Source organism: Panthera onca, chromosome A2 (genome assembly GCF_046562875.1).
Source record: "Panthera onca isolate mPanOnc1 chromosome A2, mPanOnc1 haplotype 2, whole genome shotgun sequence".
Classification (NCBI taxonomy): Eukaryota; Metazoa; Chordata; class Mammalia; order Carnivora; family Felidae; genus Panthera; species Panthera onca.
The window spans coordinates 161,732,573-161,750,701 of record NC_138340.1 but is presented as its reverse complement, the minus strand read 5'-3'; the positions used below and the strand labels follow the sequence as shown (position 1 = coordinate 161,750,701).

General features: G+C 52.9%; 1 protein-coding gene across 2 annotated transcripts in view; it reads right to left on the bottom strand.

The window, feature by feature from the left end:
• Positions 1-17,784, bottom strand: part of ZNF282 (zinc finger protein 282) — a 28,044-nt gene extending 10,260 nt beyond the window's left edge. Inside the window, exons 1-6 of one of the 2 annotated variants that reach the window (XM_078438110.2) lie at positions 16,313-17,784; positions 13,589-14,008; positions 4,338-4,464; positions 3,679-3,798; positions 1,720-1,839; positions 354-467 (exon numbers count right to left, since the gene is read on the bottom strand). In XM_078438110.2, coding sequence (XP_078294236.2) covers positions 354-467; positions 1,720-1,839; positions 3,679-3,798; positions 4,338-4,464; positions 13,589-14,008; positions 16,313-17,002 — 1,591 coding nt within the window. In that variant the 5' untranslated portion in view covers positions 17,003-17,784. The remainder of the gene's footprint in view (positions 1-353; positions 468-1,719; positions 1,840-3,678; positions 3,799-4,337; positions 4,465-13,588; positions 14,009-16,312) is intronic. The other variant, XM_078438108.2, reaches the window with a different exon arrangement.
• Between the last annotated feature and the right edge of the window lie 345 nt (positions 17,785-18,129).

Below are 18,129 nucleotides of genomic sequence, written 5' to 3'. Positions count from 1 at the left end.
TTCCAAAAAATGTAAATTACTTTCATTCTGTCACAGAAATATACACCAGTTCTAAAAGTCTTTCTGGTTATATTTATTGCTCAAAAATTGTCATTGCTGAAATAACTGTCGCGTCAGTTACGTTGACGCAATAAACTGTCAATGTAATGATTCTTTTAGAAAAGCCCTCTGTACTTTACGAATGGTTAGATTCCAAAATCTGTACGAAGTTGCTAACTGAGGGACACGCTGTATTCTATCCCCTGAGCCTTTTACTGGCCTTTAACCAAAAGTGATCAGACTGACTTCCCAGCAGTTACAAAACTCAGAGAGAGTCTCCGTGTCCTTGACATTCATCCTGGTATCTTGCTCACCTGAATTGGGGTCCGTTGGAATATCTCTCTCTGCCAGATCCTGCTGATCCCATACGCACGGGTGCTCCTCCTGTTTAATCCGAGACAAGAGGTCCTGGGCGGAGGCTGGTGAGTCTGTGGGGATACAGCAACAAAGGCCTCAGGGGACACGAGGGGGCCTGCAAGTCTGTGCTCTGAGTAAATCTCTCATCTCCTGCAACGATCTCTTTTCCCTAAAATTCAGGCATAATTGAATCACACTAATTAATTAAAGGTTTAAGTCAGCTTGTCCCCATTTAATGGAGCTTTTGCAGCAGATGAGTGGATACCGTGGGGGGAGCATCATTACCGGTGACTTCGAGAGAGAGTCTTTCTGTGCTTCGGGAACTTCAGTCGTTAGAGTAAGAGTCACATTTGAGCACAAAGCTCCACCGTGGCCAGAGGTATTCCTCGCGAGGGGATTTTCCAGGAAAATGAGGCCTTCCATGAGCCTTTTAGATTCACCATTTTATTGGGATTTTTCTAAGATGTATGCTCTCTCTTCTGCAGTCTGCTCAACCTCATTTACTCTTTCTTGCCTTCTTATCTCTCAAAGCTCTCTTTGAAGATACTAATAGTGTGATGCCATCTGGGAGCGTGCCTGATGGAAAGGGAACGGGCTTTCCTCCACTCAGATGATGTGATCCCTTACCTGTGGGCGTGAGGCTCTGACTAAGTGGGGGCTGAGGTTTGTGGAACTCTAACCTCTGGATAAGTAATGAGCTATAGTATGTTACGAGATCCTGTGATGGGTAATTTTGTGACAGCTAGGCCATGGAACCCACATAGTTGGCCAGACGTCATTCTAGATATTTCTGTAAATGTATTTTTTTTTTTTTCAGAGATTGGTATTTAAATCAGGAACCCTTGAGTCAAACGGACTGCCTTCCACAACGTGGGTGGGCCTCATGCCAACAGCTGAAGGCTTTCATAGAAAAAGACCGAGCACCCCCAAAGAAGAGGGGATCTGGCCAGCAGACTGGACACGGCAGCCTCCACAATCATTGAAGCCAAGTCCTTAAAATCAATCGGTCTGTCTCTCTCTCTCCACACCCGGACACACACCCACACTCACCTTGTGGGTTCTCGGAATAGTTAAAATAGTTGAAAACTGATACAAAAAAGACAAGAAACAGGACAAGCTAAGCCCGGATGTGCGGCAGATTGCTGGAGCCATGTTCGTGCCCCTTCAGGAAACCCTGTCTCTCTGCCCGCCCGAGGTCCAGCTCCTCCATTTCCAGCTCTGGCCTCTGGCCTGGCACACACAATGGACAATGCTGGGGGCCGTCAGACCATGCCGGGCCCTTCCTCTCCCTCCCTGGCTCGGGCAGCTCCTGGACTCACTCACCAGTAATGGACTCCGTGGGGATGGCTCTTTCCTCCAGGCCCCGCTGGCCCCGGACACATAGGGCTTCTTCCCGCTTTACCTGAGAGGACGAATCCTGTGCAGGCACTAGGGGCTCCGCTCCTGGGGAGAGGGAATCATGTCATTTTGGTGTCCTTTCTGAACAACATCACCCGGATGTTCTTCGGGTCAGGAGCACGGCTGACGGCACTTGTGAGGGAAGGACACGGGGGCTTCGGGTTCCTGGTGGGCAACTGCAGGGGACCCCGAGAAGCAGAAGGTCCTGGGAGCAGAGAAACAATCAGTATTCAGGACAAAGGGGTAGGCCTGGCCACAAGATGAGGTGTAATAAGGCCGGGAGAGAGTTCCAGAAACAGCCCAGGCTGGGTTCGGGGCTAATCAGGACCAGATCAGAAGTTTGACCTCCGTGTAGGAGTCACTGATTTTCACTTTTCACCCCAGTCAGAAAGAGGTGGCCAGATACACACACACACACACACACACACACACACACACACACACACACACACAGGCCAGGTCCTTCTGATGTTCCATGGCGTGATGTACCAGCCCCGGCAGCAGGCGGCTTGGGTGGAGGGGGACAGATTAGATGAGGGACTGGGTTCAACACTGCCCGCAGCCCAGCAGGCGAGTCACCCGACCTCTCTCTCGGCCTGCTCGTTCCCCCCACAATGTGGGCATAGCGACCACAGCTCTAGCTCCCGCACAGGGATGGATGAGAACTCGGGGAGACTGCTGATGTACCGGACTGAAACGTGAACGCCTGCAGAGCTGGAAGGCAGGGAAGGGGCCGCTCGGATGAACTGTCCAGAGACAGAAACTTGATCAGTGGTGGCCGGTGGCTGGGGGCCGGGGGCTTGGTGGGGGAAGTAGGAGTGACTGCTCATGGGTCCAGGGTGTCCCGTGAGGAAAATGTTCTGGAACTCGACAGTGGTGACGGTCACACAGCTTTGTGAACCACTGAATTACACACTTTATAAGAGTGACTTTAGGAGCGCCTGGGTGGCTCGGTTGAGCGTCCGACTTCAGCTCAGGTCATGATCTCGAAGTTAGGGAGTTCGAGCCCTGCGTCGGGCTCTGTACTGCCAGCTCAGAGCCTGGAGCCTCCTTTGGATTCTGTGTCTCTGTCTCTCTCTGTCCCTCCCCTGCTCACAGTCTGTCTCTCTCTCTCTCTCTCAAAAATAAATAAACTTAAAAAAAAATTAAAATAAATAAATACATAAATAAAAGAGTGACTTTATGGCACATGAATTACATCTCAATGAAGAGAACAGACTGGCAAGGAGGGGTCGCTACCTTCTAAGGGAGCTTCCTTAAAAAGGACAGAGTTCAGGGGCACCTGGGCGGCTCAGTCGGTTAAGCGTCCGACTTCAGCTCAGATCACGGTCTCAAGGCTGAGTTCGAGTCCCGAGTTGGGCTCTGTGCTATCACTGTCGAGCCTGCTTCAGATCCTCTGTCCCCGCGCCCCCTCTCCTACTCATAATGTCAGGAACTAGATCTCCTGGGGACCACACATCCCCTCTTGAGTAAGGAAGGCAGTGAGGAAGGCGTGAAGTGTGAATCTGCCTGTGGTGAGGCCCCAGCAAAACCCCGTATCCATGCGGGCTCCCCATCTGCCCCGGGGCTAGGCCCGGCTGCTCCCAGGTCTCCAGCCTCTCCCTGCAGGCGGAGGTCAGGCCTGGGAGGCTGCGAGCCTGCTCCTCTCTTCTCTCTGCCCAGCTCACCTGGGCCTCCACAGCTGCCTGGCTCTGACCCAACAGACAAGCTCGGTGCTCCTTGGGCCCAGAAGCCTCTTCCTGTAAGTGACTGCCATTATTTCGGTGGTGGCAGAACCGGCCCCAAGAACGACTCAAGGGAAGCCCGTCTTGAACTCAAGCAAGGATGGTGAGGCTTCTCTCCTGCCCTGACCTTGGCCCGGGGCTTTTTTTCAGCTGCCATCACCTGTGTCTGGATCCATTAGGATTTCTCGCTCTTCTGGGTCACGCTGCTCCCACACACAAGGCTCTTCCCTGGGCTCCGCCTGGGATGGCGCATCCGGCTTGGGCACTGCGCCCTCCGCGTCTAGAATGAGTTGGAGGGGAAGGAAGGACACAGCGAAGTTGACCAACGGATCCCGATCAAGGGCGCTGGCAGAAGTCTCCCTCACCCCAAATGCCCTCCCCACCAGAGGGCCCCTCGAGGCGGTGGCCATCACGTATACGAGCTAATCTCTTGTGAGGAACCTTGAGAACCAGCGGACGGATTCCCAGGTTCTGGTGTAGAAACAGCTGGACTCTGAAAGCCAGCAGCAGACAGACCGTGGCTCGTCCAAGGCTATTGGGATGAGGCGTGTAGTCAGGTGCCAGTGATGCGGTTTGGCTACATTCCAGAACAAAGCAGCCCCGAGCTGAGTGCTATAGTGACAGTTCCCGTAACTGGGCTTTCAACCATCGTGTTGTTAGAATCATTCTATCTTTAGGGCATTATAAGCACAGAGTTTCTTGCATTTCCCTGAGGGATAAACACGAACACCTTGCCCGGGTGGTGTGAACGTGGGTTGGAAAGCGTTTCACTGCCCTCTGCACACGCTGCCTGCCCCAGAGGAGGGAGGGCGCTCTTACCCAGGGACACCAGGGTTTTGTAGTTCTCCTTGACAAGGTTGTTGTAAAGCTCCTTCTGCCACTCGTCCAAGTTCTTCCACTCATCCTCAGAGAAGTAGACAGCGATGTCAACAAAGGTCACCGGAACCTGGGCCGACAAGAGTCACAGTCTGGCATCTGCTTGCTTGTCCCCGCAGTCTCCCCTCCAGGGGCCACGGGGACCCTTTCACCCCAGAGCCTGGCCTTCGATCTCCACGGCTCCTTGCCCCCCAGATCCCAGCCCAGTCCACCTCAGTGGGCACAGTCCACTCTACTCCCGATCTTCTTATGCTTCCAAAACAGGGATGGTCAACATGCCATCGCCCCACCCCTTTTTTTTTTTTTTTAATTTTTTTTTCAACGTTTTTTATTTATTTTTGGGACAGAGAGAGACAGAGCATGAACGGGGGAGGGGCAGAGAGAGAGGGAGACACAGAATCGGAAATAGGCTCCAGGCTCCGAGCCATCAGCCCAGAGCCTGACGCGGGGCTCGAACTCACGGACTGGACGGCGAGATCGTGACCTGGCTGAAGTCGGACGCTTAACCGACTGCGCCACCCAGGCGCCCCCCCACCCCTTTTTTTTAACGCACTTAACCATATCCTTTGTAAGTTCGCTTTCAGGTAAACTGGGTACCTGAAGGCAGAGTTGAAATCCACATGCTGCTTTTGGCACTCCAGGTGTCAGAGGTGTGGAAGGTTCTCAGAGGGGGGGTCCCTGTCCCCAAACCTGTATTTCCAGTCAGGTTAGCTCAAGGTACACGCTTACATTTTTGTCACCAAAACACGTAAATCTAAGGGCGTGTACTAAAGCTGCAGGACCTTGATCTCGATGGTTCGACGCTAGATCCCAAGCATCTGGAGGCACCTGCTTTGGAGCCAGTAACTGTGTGTTGACTATGTTGAATGGCTGTTGCCAGTACTGGGCAGCTAAGTCCACTGCAGCCTGGCTCACCCATCGCCGGTGCGGCTCCATAGTGATTCCACCCAGTCTAGTCTGTTCTCCAGGACTCCTATTTCGGTATGACAAGGGTCCTTGTCTCTACCCCCCTCAGACGCTCACCGGCATGGCCCAGCCTCGCACCAAATCTTTCAAAATGGTTTCGCTTCATGACTTTATTATCTGAGCTTCCCCTCCGGGACACATGGCCTTGTCGCCATCGCTCGCACCCTGGCCTCCCACTCTCCATTCTCCCCAGCCCTAACTGGAGTGGGTCAGGCTCCGAACCTGCACACACGTGTGGCCAAGGCAAGCCCCTGCGGCACCTCTGGACACATTACATAAGGACAGCCCTCGGGGCACCTGGCCCACTGGCGTCCAGCTCGGTGAGTGGGCAGTGCCTTTACATGAATTAGAAATGTCTAGGGGCACCTGGGTGGCTCAGTCTTTGGCTCAGGTCATGATCTCACAGCTCGTGAGTTCAACCCCTGCGTCAGGCTCTGTGCTGACAGCTCAGAGCCCAGAGCTTGCTTCAGATTCTGTGTCTCCCTCTCTCTCTGCCCCTTCCTTGCTCATGCTCTGTCTCTCTCTCTCAAAAATAAATAAACAGTAAAAAAATTTAAAAGAAGAAGAAGAAGAAGAAGAAGAAGAAGAAATAATAATAATAATAATAATAATAATAATAATAATAATAATAATAATATCTAGGGGCCCCTGAGTGGCTCAGTCAGTTAAGCATACTCTTGGTTTCAGCTCAGGTCACAATTTCACGGTTCGTGGGATCAACCCTCACATCAGGCTCTGCAGCAACAGTACAGAGCCTGCTTGGGATTCTCTCTCTCTGCCTCTCCCCTGCTGGTGCGCGCACTCTCTCTCTCTCTCTCTGTCTCAAATAAATAAACTTAAAAAAAAAAACAAACTTTCATTAAAAAAAAAAAGAGGGTACCTAGGTGGCTCAGTCGGTTAAGCGTCCAACTTTGGCTCAGGTCATGATCTCGTGGTTCACGAGTTCAAGCCTTGAGTCAGGTTCTGTGCTGACAGCTCAGAGCCCAGAACCTGCTTCAGATTCTGTGTCTCCCTCTCTCTCTGCCCCTTCCCTGCTCATGCTCTGTCTCTCTCTCTCTCTCTCAAAAATAAATAAACACTAAAAACATTAAAAAAAAAAAAAAGAAGAAGAAGAAATGTCTAGGGGCCCCTGGGTGGCTCAGTCAGTTAAGCATCTGACTCTTGGTTTTGGCTCAGGTCACAATTTCACAGCCCGTGGGATGAAGTCCCCACATAATGCTCTGCAGCGACAGTACAGAGCCTGCTTAGGATTCTCTCTCTCTGCCTCTCCCCCGTTGGTGCTGTCTCTCTCTCTCTCTCTCTCTCTCTCTCTCTCTCTCTCAAATAAATAAACTTTAAAAAAAAAAAAAAAAAACTTTCATTAAAAAAAAAAGAAAAAAAGAGAGGACTTAGGTGGCTCAGTCGGTTAAGCATCCAACTTCGTCTCCGGTCATGATCTTGCAGTTCATGAGTTCAAGCCTCATGTCGGGTTCTGTGCCGACAGCTCAGATCCTGGACCCTGCTTCAGATTCTGTGTCTCCCTCTCTCTGTGCCCCTTCCCCACTCATGCACTCTCTCTCTCTCTCAAAAAAACAAAAACAAAAACAAAAACACCAGACCTGCTGGTGCCCAGCTCAATGAGTGGGCAGAGGCTTTATATAAATTAAAAATGTCTTGGGGGTACCTGGGTGCCTCAGTTGGTGAAGTGTCTGTCTTCTGCTCCGCTCATAATCTCACGGTTCGTGGGTTCACGCCCCTTGTCAGGCTCTACGCTGACAGTGCAGAGCCTGCCTGGGATTCTCTTTCTCTTTCCCTCTTTCTCTCTGCCCCTCTCCCACTCTCACACATGATGCCCTCTCTCTCCCTCTCAAAATAAATAAATAAACGTTAAAAAAAAACGACAGAGGGGCACCTGGGTGGCTCAGTCGGTTGAGCGGCCGGCTTTGGCTCAGGTCATGATCTCACGGTCCGTGAGTTCGAGCCCCGCGTCAGGCTCTGTGCTGACAGCTCAGAGCCTGGAGCCTGTTTCAGATTCTGTGTCTCCCTCTCTCTGACCCTCTCCCGTTCATGCTCTGTCTCTCTCTGTCTCAAAAATAAATAAATGTTAAAAAAAAAAAATGACAGAATTGTCTGCTCTCACATCAGGTGCTCATAACCTTACGGGCATCCTGCACACCTATATGCCACCCGCTGAGTGATAGCTCACGCATCACCCATCTTTAGAGACAGAACAGAATTCCTAATTTCCTGGATCTTCCACCAGACTTCGGCAAATCCCCAACCTGGGAAAACCGACACAGACCACTTTCCGCATTTGAATTTCCTGCTGCTAGACAAAAGTCACAAAATTCTGCAGGTGACACCCACCATACATTCGTGCCACTTGTCCCAAGGCTGCTTTGGAAGCCTCTCGTTGATCTTGTTGACATCTGCTGTGCTCCCTGAGAGGCATCTTTCAAACTCTTCCCTCCTCCCAACCCTCCCCTACCCCCATCGGTCCCAGATTCTGCTCACAGGTAGCTGCTGGCAAGCTCCCCTTCTTGGTCCGTCTCACCAAGCCAACCCTCCTGCTAACGTGCCCCTCATTTCTCCTCCATCTCCTGTCCGGGAAACTCAACCCAAACAATCTTTTCTCTCTGACATCCCAGGCTCTCCCTTGTGGGTCACCCAACCTAAGATGAACCCAACTCTGCTGCATCAAGAGACCCTACCCTCCCTCTTCGCTTGAAGCACACTTGGCATTTCTTCTCCACAACCCATGCCTCCTTTAACCCTTTACAATCCGGCTATGAACCCCTCACACTCTGAAACCACACCCTGGATGGTCATCAGTGGCCTCTTGTTAACCCTCACCCTTTCAGACCTCTTTGAAAGGGCAGATTGCTTTTCTGGAATGTTCTCCTTGTTGGTTTCCACAACTCTGCTTCCTCCTGCCCACCACAGCTTACTGCTTCCTCTTCCTCCCCCAACCCCAAGGCTCTGCCCTTCCCCTTCCCTGTTCCTTCGCTTTTTCTTCAGCAAATTCATCCCCTGCACCACCTCAGTGGTTACCTCTTTGCACATGACACTCTTCAGCTTTCCTTGTTGCCTTCAGAGTTCAGATTTCCACAGCCCTCTGAGTGGCTCCATTCAGTCGCCTTTTAGGTACCTCAAACTACACGTATCCAAAACCAAGTTCATTCTCTTTTCCAACAGGCCGACTCCTTGGCCTCACTTCATCATTTCTATGAAAAGTCACAATTCTGGAATCATATTCTCGCGGTCGGAAATAGACATCCCTTCATAAAAACTTCCCTGGGCCAGGATACAGCAGACAGTCTGAGACATGGCTGGAGACTGCAGGGAGCCTACAGTCTGGCTAGACAGAAAAACCATCCGTGAATTATCTGTCGGCCAATTAACAGACACAATAGAACCCAAAAGGCACAGAGGATCTGAGAGACAACAGCCTTCCTTGGATCTGACAAAGCGGATGCCTTTAGCATGGCCAAGAGTACACGATGAATTCTAACTATTACTAGCAACGTTAATTAACTTTCTCATGGTGCTTTACGGGCGTGGGTTTGACAACAGGCCCACAAATTCTTTGACCGTCCCTTCCAAAAGTACAGCCCAATTCTCCTCCCCCTGAGTGCGGGCAGAAGATTCAGTGACCCACTTCTAACAAACAAATTGAGCAGCGATGTGTACGATTTCTGAGCCCAGGTCATAAAAGACATTACGGCTCCGCGCCGGTCTCTCTCTGGGGTCACTCAGTCTTGGGGGATAGCTGCCATGTCGTGAGGACACAACAGGCGTGTTGGGAGGTCCACATGGTAGGGAACTGAGGCCTCCTGCCATCAGCCAAGTGAGTGGGCCATACCGGAGACAGGGTCTCCAGCCTCGGCCGAGCCTTCAGGTGACCATAAACTGGATTATAACTTCATGAGACTCTGAGCCAGAACCACTCAGCCAGAACTCCCTAAGTTCCTAACCCACAGAAAGCACAAGATGGTAAATACGCTAAGTTTTGGAGTGATCTGTTACACAGCCACAGGTAACTAACACACAGCGAGCTACACAGTGTTGTCCCATCAACAAAATCAATGAATGCTCACAACTCATGCGACACACGTATCATCATTGTCATTTCCCGTGAGAATACTGAAACTCAGAAGGACCAGCTGGGCATTTACCTACAGCATCATTTACTTCTCCTTCACTTCTTTCAAAAGAGGGACTGAGGAGGCTCCGCGACAACCAAAAACAGACTTCAGCAGGTGTGGGAAGACAGGACGTGGCAAAAGCCGAGATTCACACCCTAGTCCTCTGATCCCAGACCCCGTACCCATCCCATCGTTCTGCGAGGGCATATGTCAACTTGGAACGCCTAACGCCCGATCCGATGCACAGAACACACAAAGGTGCCACCGGAGGCCACGGAGCCGGGTTAAAGCATGCGGCACGGAGAAGGGGACAGGGCAGTGTGTGAAGAGATGCCGGTTGGGCCAGATAAGCAGTGTGCCAAACCACACTGAGAAGGAGCATCTGTGGCTGCAGCGGGAGGGGGTATTCGAGAGAGGAACCAAACCACTCTTACCACTCAGTTCTAGGAGCCCGCAATAAATTGCCGTCACACCACTCTGCTGGCAAAGTCACTGCCTCGGTTGCCTCAGCAGATATGGAGACAGAGGAGACCCAATCCCTTATCTGGAGGTGGGAGCTCTCCAGCTGGACAGACTCACTCGGCAAATACTTTTGGAATACTGACTAAAGTCAGGTACAGCTATAGGCAAGGAGACACAGCAGTGAACCATGCAGAAATGACATTCCGGTCAGAGAAAACCATCCAAGGGGGCAAAAAAAAAAAAAAAAAAGGAAGTACATACTTACGGTGCCCAATGGCACAGAGCAGGGACAGGGAAAAGAGCATGTAGGGATGGGGGGGCGTGGTTTTCTTGTTTGGGGGGAGGGGCATGGAAGGGCAGACCCCTGGATGGATGGAAGCAACGGGAGGGGTCCAGGTAGGTACTCAGGGAGGGAGCTTGCTAGTGGAGGAAAGTCCCTGAGGTGAGACTGCGTGGCCGGGAAGGAGTGGACAGGAAGGGCGGAGGGGAGAGGAGGTCAGAAAAGTGCAGCTGGAGAGAGGGCTCCTGATGGAACAGGGGCTTTTATGTTGCATGAGGGGGAAGCCATTTGGGGGTTTTAAGCAGAAGTAACTGATTTTTTTTTTTTTTTATTTTTTTAAATGTCTATTTTTGAGAGAGAGAGAGAGAACATGCGCAATTGAGAGAGGGGCAGAGAGAGAGAGAGAGAGAGAAAGAGAGGGAGACACAAAATCTGAAGCAGGCTCCAGGCTCTGAGCTGTCAGCACGGAGCCCTACTCATGGCTCAAACTCACGGACCTCGAGATCATGACCTGAGCCAAAGTCAGAGGCTTAAATCAGCCACCCAGGTGCCACTAACTGGTTTATATTTTTGAAGGATCGCTCTGGCTGCTCTGCTGAGAACAGACTGTACAGGGTGAGGGACGAGGATGGAGACCAGGCAGGAGACCATGGCGACAGAGATTCCCACCAGATGATGGTGGGAGCAGTGGAGATGGAAAGCAGAGATTAGACCATGGACAGTATTTTGAAGAAGAGTCAGGCAGACAGCATTTACCAATCTATTGGAAGGAGGGTTGAGAAAGAAAGGAAGCAAACGTGACCCCAAGGTTTTTGGCTTGAACGCCTGGAAGGGTAGAGTCATCTTCCATGGAGACGAGGATGATTCGGTTAGAACAGGTTTCAGGCAGAAGATGGGAGTTCAGTTTGGTCGCGTTAAATCTAAGATACTGATTGAATACCACTGGATTAGCAGGTAGACATGTGAATCTAGCATTTAAGAAGGAAGTCTGGGCAAGAGACAGAGAAAGAGTGTGGGAGGGGGAGACTGCATTCGGGAGCCGACAGCACACAGGCTGCATTCAGAACTCCGAGACGAAATGAAATCATGAGGGAGGGAGTGTAGATAATGAGTCAAAGGTCAACACCCAGCTCCGGACCTCTCCAAACAGAAGAGGTCGGGAAGTGGAGGTGAACCAGTGCAGAAGACTGAGCAGGAGCCATGAGTAGATAGGAGCAGAATCAAGAGAGGTGACTTGGGAGCCATGCGAAAAGGTGTTTCAAGGAGGGGGGTGGCTTCCCTGTATGCATTGCCACCTTCGGGGCAGAGAGGACGAAGACAGAACTGACTGTGGACATCATGAAGGCTTTGGCAAGACAGGATGGAGAGGTGAGAGCAAAAGCCTGGTGGGCAGAGGTTCCAGGGAGAATGATCCAATTACCAAGGTACTGGGATACTGAGAATAGAGGAACACGTTCAACGAGACCATGGAGGACGCAGAGGCAGAATCCAGACAGTCAGAAACTTGGGAGGACACATGGCCTACTTTCTTCTACATACACTTTTCTTTTCTTTTTTTTTTAATGTTTATTTATTTTGAGAGAGAGAGAGAGAGCTGGGGAGGTACAAAGAGAGAGGGAGGCAGAAGACCCAAAGCAGGCTCTGTGCTATCAGCACACAGGGGATCATGGGACTCAAACTCACGAACCACAAGATCATGACCTGAGCCGAAGTCAGATGCTTAACCAACTGAGCCACCCAGGTGCCCCTCTACAGACACTTTTCATGGAAAAATGAAAGAGACGAAGGAGGAACTGACAGATTTTAAAAGACTTAAAAAAAAAATAGCACCTTCTTAAGTTCTGATCCAAACAAATTAATAGAAAACAAATTATAACATGTTTGGAAGACCAGAAAATGTGAACACTGACTGGATGTCTGAGTGGGCTGAGGCTTTTGTGGTGGTAGCAATATTGAGACATTATTTCAGAAAAAGACTCTACTTTTTAGAGCTATACACTGAAATATTTACAAAAAAAAAAAAAAAAAGACTGATATCTGAGACTGGCTTCAAAATAAAATGGGAGGGGATGTGGGTAGGGATTTAGAGGAAATGGGCAAAGGGCTGACAGCCATTGAAACTGGACAAAGGATGGGCACCTGGGTGGCTCAGTTGGTTAAGGGTCCAACTGCAGGTCAGGTCATGATCTCATGGCTCGTGAGTTCGAGCCCCGTGCTGGGCTCTGTGCTGACAGCTCAGAGCTTGGAGCCTGTTTTGGATTCTGTGTCTCCCTCTCTCTCTGACCCTCCCCCACTCACGCTGTGTCCCCGCCCCCCCCCCCCCCCCCCGCCTCTTTCAAGGATAAACATTAAAAAAAAAATTAAAAACAAAACAAAACTGGATGACGGGTATAGGACAGTTCATCACACTATTCTATCTACTTGTGTGTATATTTGAATTTTCTATAATAAAAAGATGAAAAAGGGGAGGGAGAGAAGGAACTGGAGACAGCAAATACTGATGACTCGGTTAAGGAATTCTGCTCTAATGAGGAGCAGAGAAATGAGGCACGGGCTGGAGGGAGAGGCAGGGTCTAGGGACGGTTTCGTTACAGAGACAGGCAATGTTCGAAGATGTCTAGAGCAACCAGTAGAGGCAGGAGTGGACAACCCAGAGGAGAAAGGGGGAGAAGGCCCTAGTGAGCCCCGGGGTCGGTGAAGGGTGGGCCAGTAAGGCCGCAGGAACAGGGAAGGCAGCAGGCCCGAGGCAGCATCGGATGAATGTGGTGGCTTCACGTGCATCTCTTTTGGGGACTCCCATTTTCTCAGTGGACCAGAGGCTGGGTCATCGATCAACCGTGCTATGTTGAGGATCCAGAGGGACAGTGGGAGAGCGAATGGAAGGGGGAAATGGAGCATGATTTCTGAGCTGCAAGAGGGGCCCACAGAGGGGACGGTCACAACTTCCTAGCAATTCCAGTTAGCATGGTTTGGGGTGTGTCTCAGCCACGCTCAGATAAGTTCATCCAAAGATAACCAATGACTCATGGTCGTCTGTAGGTGCCAAGGGGAAACCCCAAGCAATGAAGAGCTGCAGGAGTCTGCAGACACCCAGGTACCTTGGGGGTATTGGGAAAGGTGACGGGAAAGGCCAACAGAGAAAAGCAGCACACGGATTCCGCGGGGAATGGGTAGAGGGCAGCCTCACGGAGCTAGAAAATTCAAGACTAGGTTGTTTAAGCGGAGGCAGGCTTTAAGAGAAACCGAAATCCCACATGGGGGAGCCAGAGAGTTTCATGGGCAGGACTGGCAATTTGGAATCAAGAGTTGTTCACATGTGCGGGTCCTCGCTTCCATCTCTGCCCGCGAGGACCGCTACGTACCTTGGGGACCTCCCCCTTGCTGCCTGGCGGCAGCCTCAGCACCCAGAAGTTCCTGTTTCTCAGCAGGTTCTCCATGTTCTCCAGCCGCCTCTGCAGCAGCCCGTACTCCTGCAGCAGGGTCCCCAGCACGGCCCACTTGCTCTCCATGTGGTTCCCGAACTCCACGGCCGTCTTCTCGCAGTCTGCCAGCTTCTTCTCGGCGGTGCCCGTCCGCCCCTCCAGATTTAGCAGCTGGCTGGCCTGGGCATCCACCTTCCTCTCCACGGCCTGAATGGCGGCCACCACGGTCCAGAGCGAGATCTCTGCTGTGGGCAGCTGGGGCTCTCTCATCATGCGGTCAGGGAAGACGGGTGCCCTATCTGGGAAGGGCGGGAACTGAAAAGGCATCGGTCGCCGGGCATCCATGTCCCATTCTTGAGCCTGTGTGCGGAGCGAGAAAGTGACAGCCTGGGATGAGACCCTATGTGAGTGGGGAGTGGGGCCTGACAACAGGAAACAACGAATCAAATGCCTCAGATTCTCGCCCTTCCGCCATGGCCCCACCCTCCAGGCCACGCTGTTCGTTAATGTCCCCAGTGACAGCTCAAGCAGCCCAGCCAACCTTCCCATTTCCTGCCATGGTCACTGGTTCACCTACCTCGACCCTTGGCAGGTCAAGGCTGTGGACCCCCCCCCCCCGGCCCCCCCGGCCTACAATGTCACATATTGCTTTCACAGAACAGCCGCTTTCCTCAGGGGCTAGACTTAGTGATGAACTCTCTCTGGAGTTGCCTAGTGCTTTCTGTTTCAGAGTAAGAATTTTCTTGTAAGTCATCTGACCCTAATCTTCCCAGCCATCTCTAAGCAGGTTGGGGCAAGAACGATTATCTCCGCCTTCGAGATGATGGAACTGAGGCACGGAGAAGTGGTGGTCATTCTACGGCACCCGGTTTCACCGCCAAATGGGGCAGCTCTAGGTGCCGCAGGGAACAAAAACACAGTTGAGCAAAGTGCCACCATACCCAGCAGGGCTGTGACCCAAGGAGCCACCAGAGAGCCCCAGTGAGTGAGCTGAAGGGCAGCCTTTTTTCCATATACAACTACTTATTCATATTTTCTAAAATGAAAATAGGCTCGCCAGAAAACATTCACTGACAAGGGGAGAAGAGGACGTGCCTAAGAGGAAGAGGAGACTTCCCAGTCCCGTCCTTGCTTCCTGGAGGAGGGGCACCCCAGGGTGCAGCTCTGCCCCCAGAAGGTGAGGCCTCCTGGGTACAAGTTGGGAGCTAAACCCTGTGACCAAGAGGGGGTGGTCACAGTTCATTGGTGACCTGGGAACCAGCCCCATACCATAGCAGCAACCAGGGCTTAATAATGGACAACAGCAGGGATGATAGCCAATTCTCCTTACATGTGCGATGGGAGGAGGTATCGTTTTCTTTTCTCCCTGTTGCTGCTGAAGAGGCCCTCAGGCTGGGCAACGTGGTGGCTTGCTGCTTAGGGGTGACCCGGGCAGGCTAGGGACAAGCATGCCAACTGCCCTAACTCTAAGCAGCTGTGACCGTCACAGAGGAACACCCCACAGCTTCCAGGGAATCGCTCGGTGACCTGGGATAAAGGGGAACAGGGCCCTGGATGCCAGGCCCTGCAGAAGAAAGAGGCGATGTTTCCATCAAAGCCATCCATCTGAGCAGATTTAGGCTTGACTCCTCCAGGCCCGTAGGAGGAGACAAGGGCCGACAGCGGAAGCTCAGAGCGTCCCCAGGCCCAATTTGCTTTTGGAAGGTTTAGAGACCTAAGGCTGAAAAATGATCCGACACAACGGAGCAGCTCCCGGCTAACTTGTCAGAACCCGGTCGAGAAGCAGGCCAGGAACAGAGGGGGCTTCTGGGGGATCCGCCCAGGGTCGGTTCCCACACTCTCCGGGGGGCGGGGAGACCCGTCCAGGTCTCCATGGGCACCACCTCCTCGCCTTTTACACAGTACACAGCTCCCAAGCACTGGCTATCAAACTCCTCTGCACACTGAGGTCCTCACGGAGCTTTAAAGAACTGACTGGTGTCTCCTCTCAACCTTAGAGACGCTGATTTCACTGGGTTGGGGCCAAGTTGGGCGTCAGGAGTCTTAAACGCTGCTCGGGTGACTCTAACGTGCAGCCAAGTTTGCCAACGGCTGAAAAGAAGGCAAAGTCACCTCTCGACGGCCCCTCTCCTCCGTCACACCCGGTGCAAGGGAAAAGCGAATGACTCGTTAGACTTGGTGCAAGATGGCACTACAACATCCAAAAATATCTTTTTGTCAAAGTGGCTACGGTGTAAACCTGTTGGGGTACGCAGGTGCGCACACGCCCGGGGCCGGGGCACGAGTGCGGCGGGCCGAGCGCTCGGCCGCCGGGCGCGAAGGTGAGCCGCGGTCACGGCTCCGCCAGGTCTCGGCCCCCTTCCCCGCGGGGCCTCCTCCGGGCGCCCGCACCCCGTGCACGCGGCCTCGGGGCCTGCTGCTCGGCGGCGCGCGCGGGCCGGGCCTGCTCGGGCGCCGGGGCCGGCCGCGGGACTCGGGGCCGGGCCTGCTCGGAGCCGCCGCGCCCCGCCTGCCGCGCGAGTCCGCCCGGGCCCCGGGCCCCGGGCCCACGGGGGCCTCCGATTCCGCGCCCGCACGCCGAGGGCCCCCGGGCGCCCGCAGCCCCGCGCCCCGCCCCCACGGCCAGGCGGCGCGGCCATGGCGCTGGGCGGGGGCTGCACCCACCTGCATGGGCGGCATTCCCTCGGCCATTTCCCCGCGCAGCGCCGGCTCCTGGTGGCAGACCTCCTCCGGGGGCAGAGCCTGGGCCCAGCTCCAGCTCCCGCTGTCCAGCCCCAGGCCCTGGATGCCCAGCTGCTGAGGCTGCGGCCGTGTTGACACAAACTGCATCCTGGGAGTGCTGTTCCCCGCTCGGGCCGGCCAGGGAGAAGAAGAACGTTTTCCAGGCGCCTTCCCCCTCGCCGGGGCCGGACAGCTCCATCTACAGCCCGTAGGAGCAAACAGTCCCCTTCGGCGGCGCTCCCCGCCCCTGCGCCGCCAGCTCGCCAGCCAATGGCCTCCGAGCTCCTGCCCGCCCGCGGGGACCGGCGGGGGCCACTTCGGGGCCTGGGCCACGCCCACCGCCGCCCCCCAGGTGGCCCTGGGTGGATATGCTCGTTGGATCCCTGCGTGCGGGATGCCTGGCCCCAGAGTCCCAAACAATGCCGGGTCCCGATTTCTGTTAATGCTGCAAATATGTATTGGGCATCCCCAAGGGAAATGGTGTCTGACCCTACTGAAAAATTTGCAAGAGTAACTGTGTCTGCGGACTGTATCTTCTGGCCTTTCCCCTTCCCTCGTTCCTTTACGGGCTTTACCTCCCACTCTCCCTCTTCCCAATCCAAATTTACCGCGACCAATTCCAGGCCTTTGCATTGGTCTGGATGACAGAGAAGTGATCTGGGCCAACGTGTCAGAAGAGGGCCGAACTCTTCCTCCCAGGTAAGGTGCACCGTATTTTAATAGCAGCCTCTTCCAAAACCTTTAAATATAGGTCAACATCACTTTGAAACGTCCAGTTAAATCAGAGGAGGAACCAGGGGGAGGCCCTGGTAGGCTGATGGAGATTAGGGTGAGGGGGAAATTCACTCATTCATTCCACAAATATTTACTGAGCAGCTACTATGTGCCCCCTACTGCTTAGGCAGAGGGTGGGCTTTGGAGTTGGATATACCTGAGTTTAAGTTCCAAAATCACCACTCGCTAGCTGTGACCGTGAGCAGTTTAACTTCTGACCTTCCCCTCAGTCTCTTCCTACAGAAATGAAGCAAATGTCTACTCCACAGCTGTAAAATCAAATGAGACAGGAACAGTGCTTAGCACATAATAGGCACCCAACTAAGGTAGTTACCCCCCAAAGATGTCTTACAATTATCCTTAAAATTGTATCTACTTTGTCTTCCTAAAGGACTAGTTCCTCTCTTCTAAAGACCAAGATCTCCAAAGCTACTTACTGCCCTGTGGAGAGGCAGGCCTGCCACAGAATCACCCCAGACTGGTACCCTTTGGTCCCATTGCACTTAGTAAAATAAAGGGCATTATCGGCCCGGGTGAGACCTGTGCTTACAGCATCATATTCCGATGAATAATTATCAAGTGGTTTCTCTGTTAGACACCCTTTCCAGATACAGAATGAGTCTCTTGTGGACAGTCATATCCTCAAGGAGCTTACAGGCTAGTGAAGGTTCTATTCCCTGCATGATAAGCTCGAAGCTACTCAACTCAAACAGAATTTAAATGTACAGCTTTCACTGTACCAGCATTATTCTAGAACAATCACGCTCGGTGACCACAGGCCACAAAAACCAGTGGTAGCTACAGCTGGGTGGGAGGGAGGGAAGGGGGGGTGGGGCGGGGCGGGGCGGGGGAGAATGGATCAGGGACACCTCCCAAAAGGAAAACAAGAAGGGCCCGAGGAAGGGGCTGCCGGAGCGGCACTGCCCACAGACCCTCTGTTGGGTACTCCAGTGACCGGTGGCCTGATGGGCTGAGGGCTGTGCTAG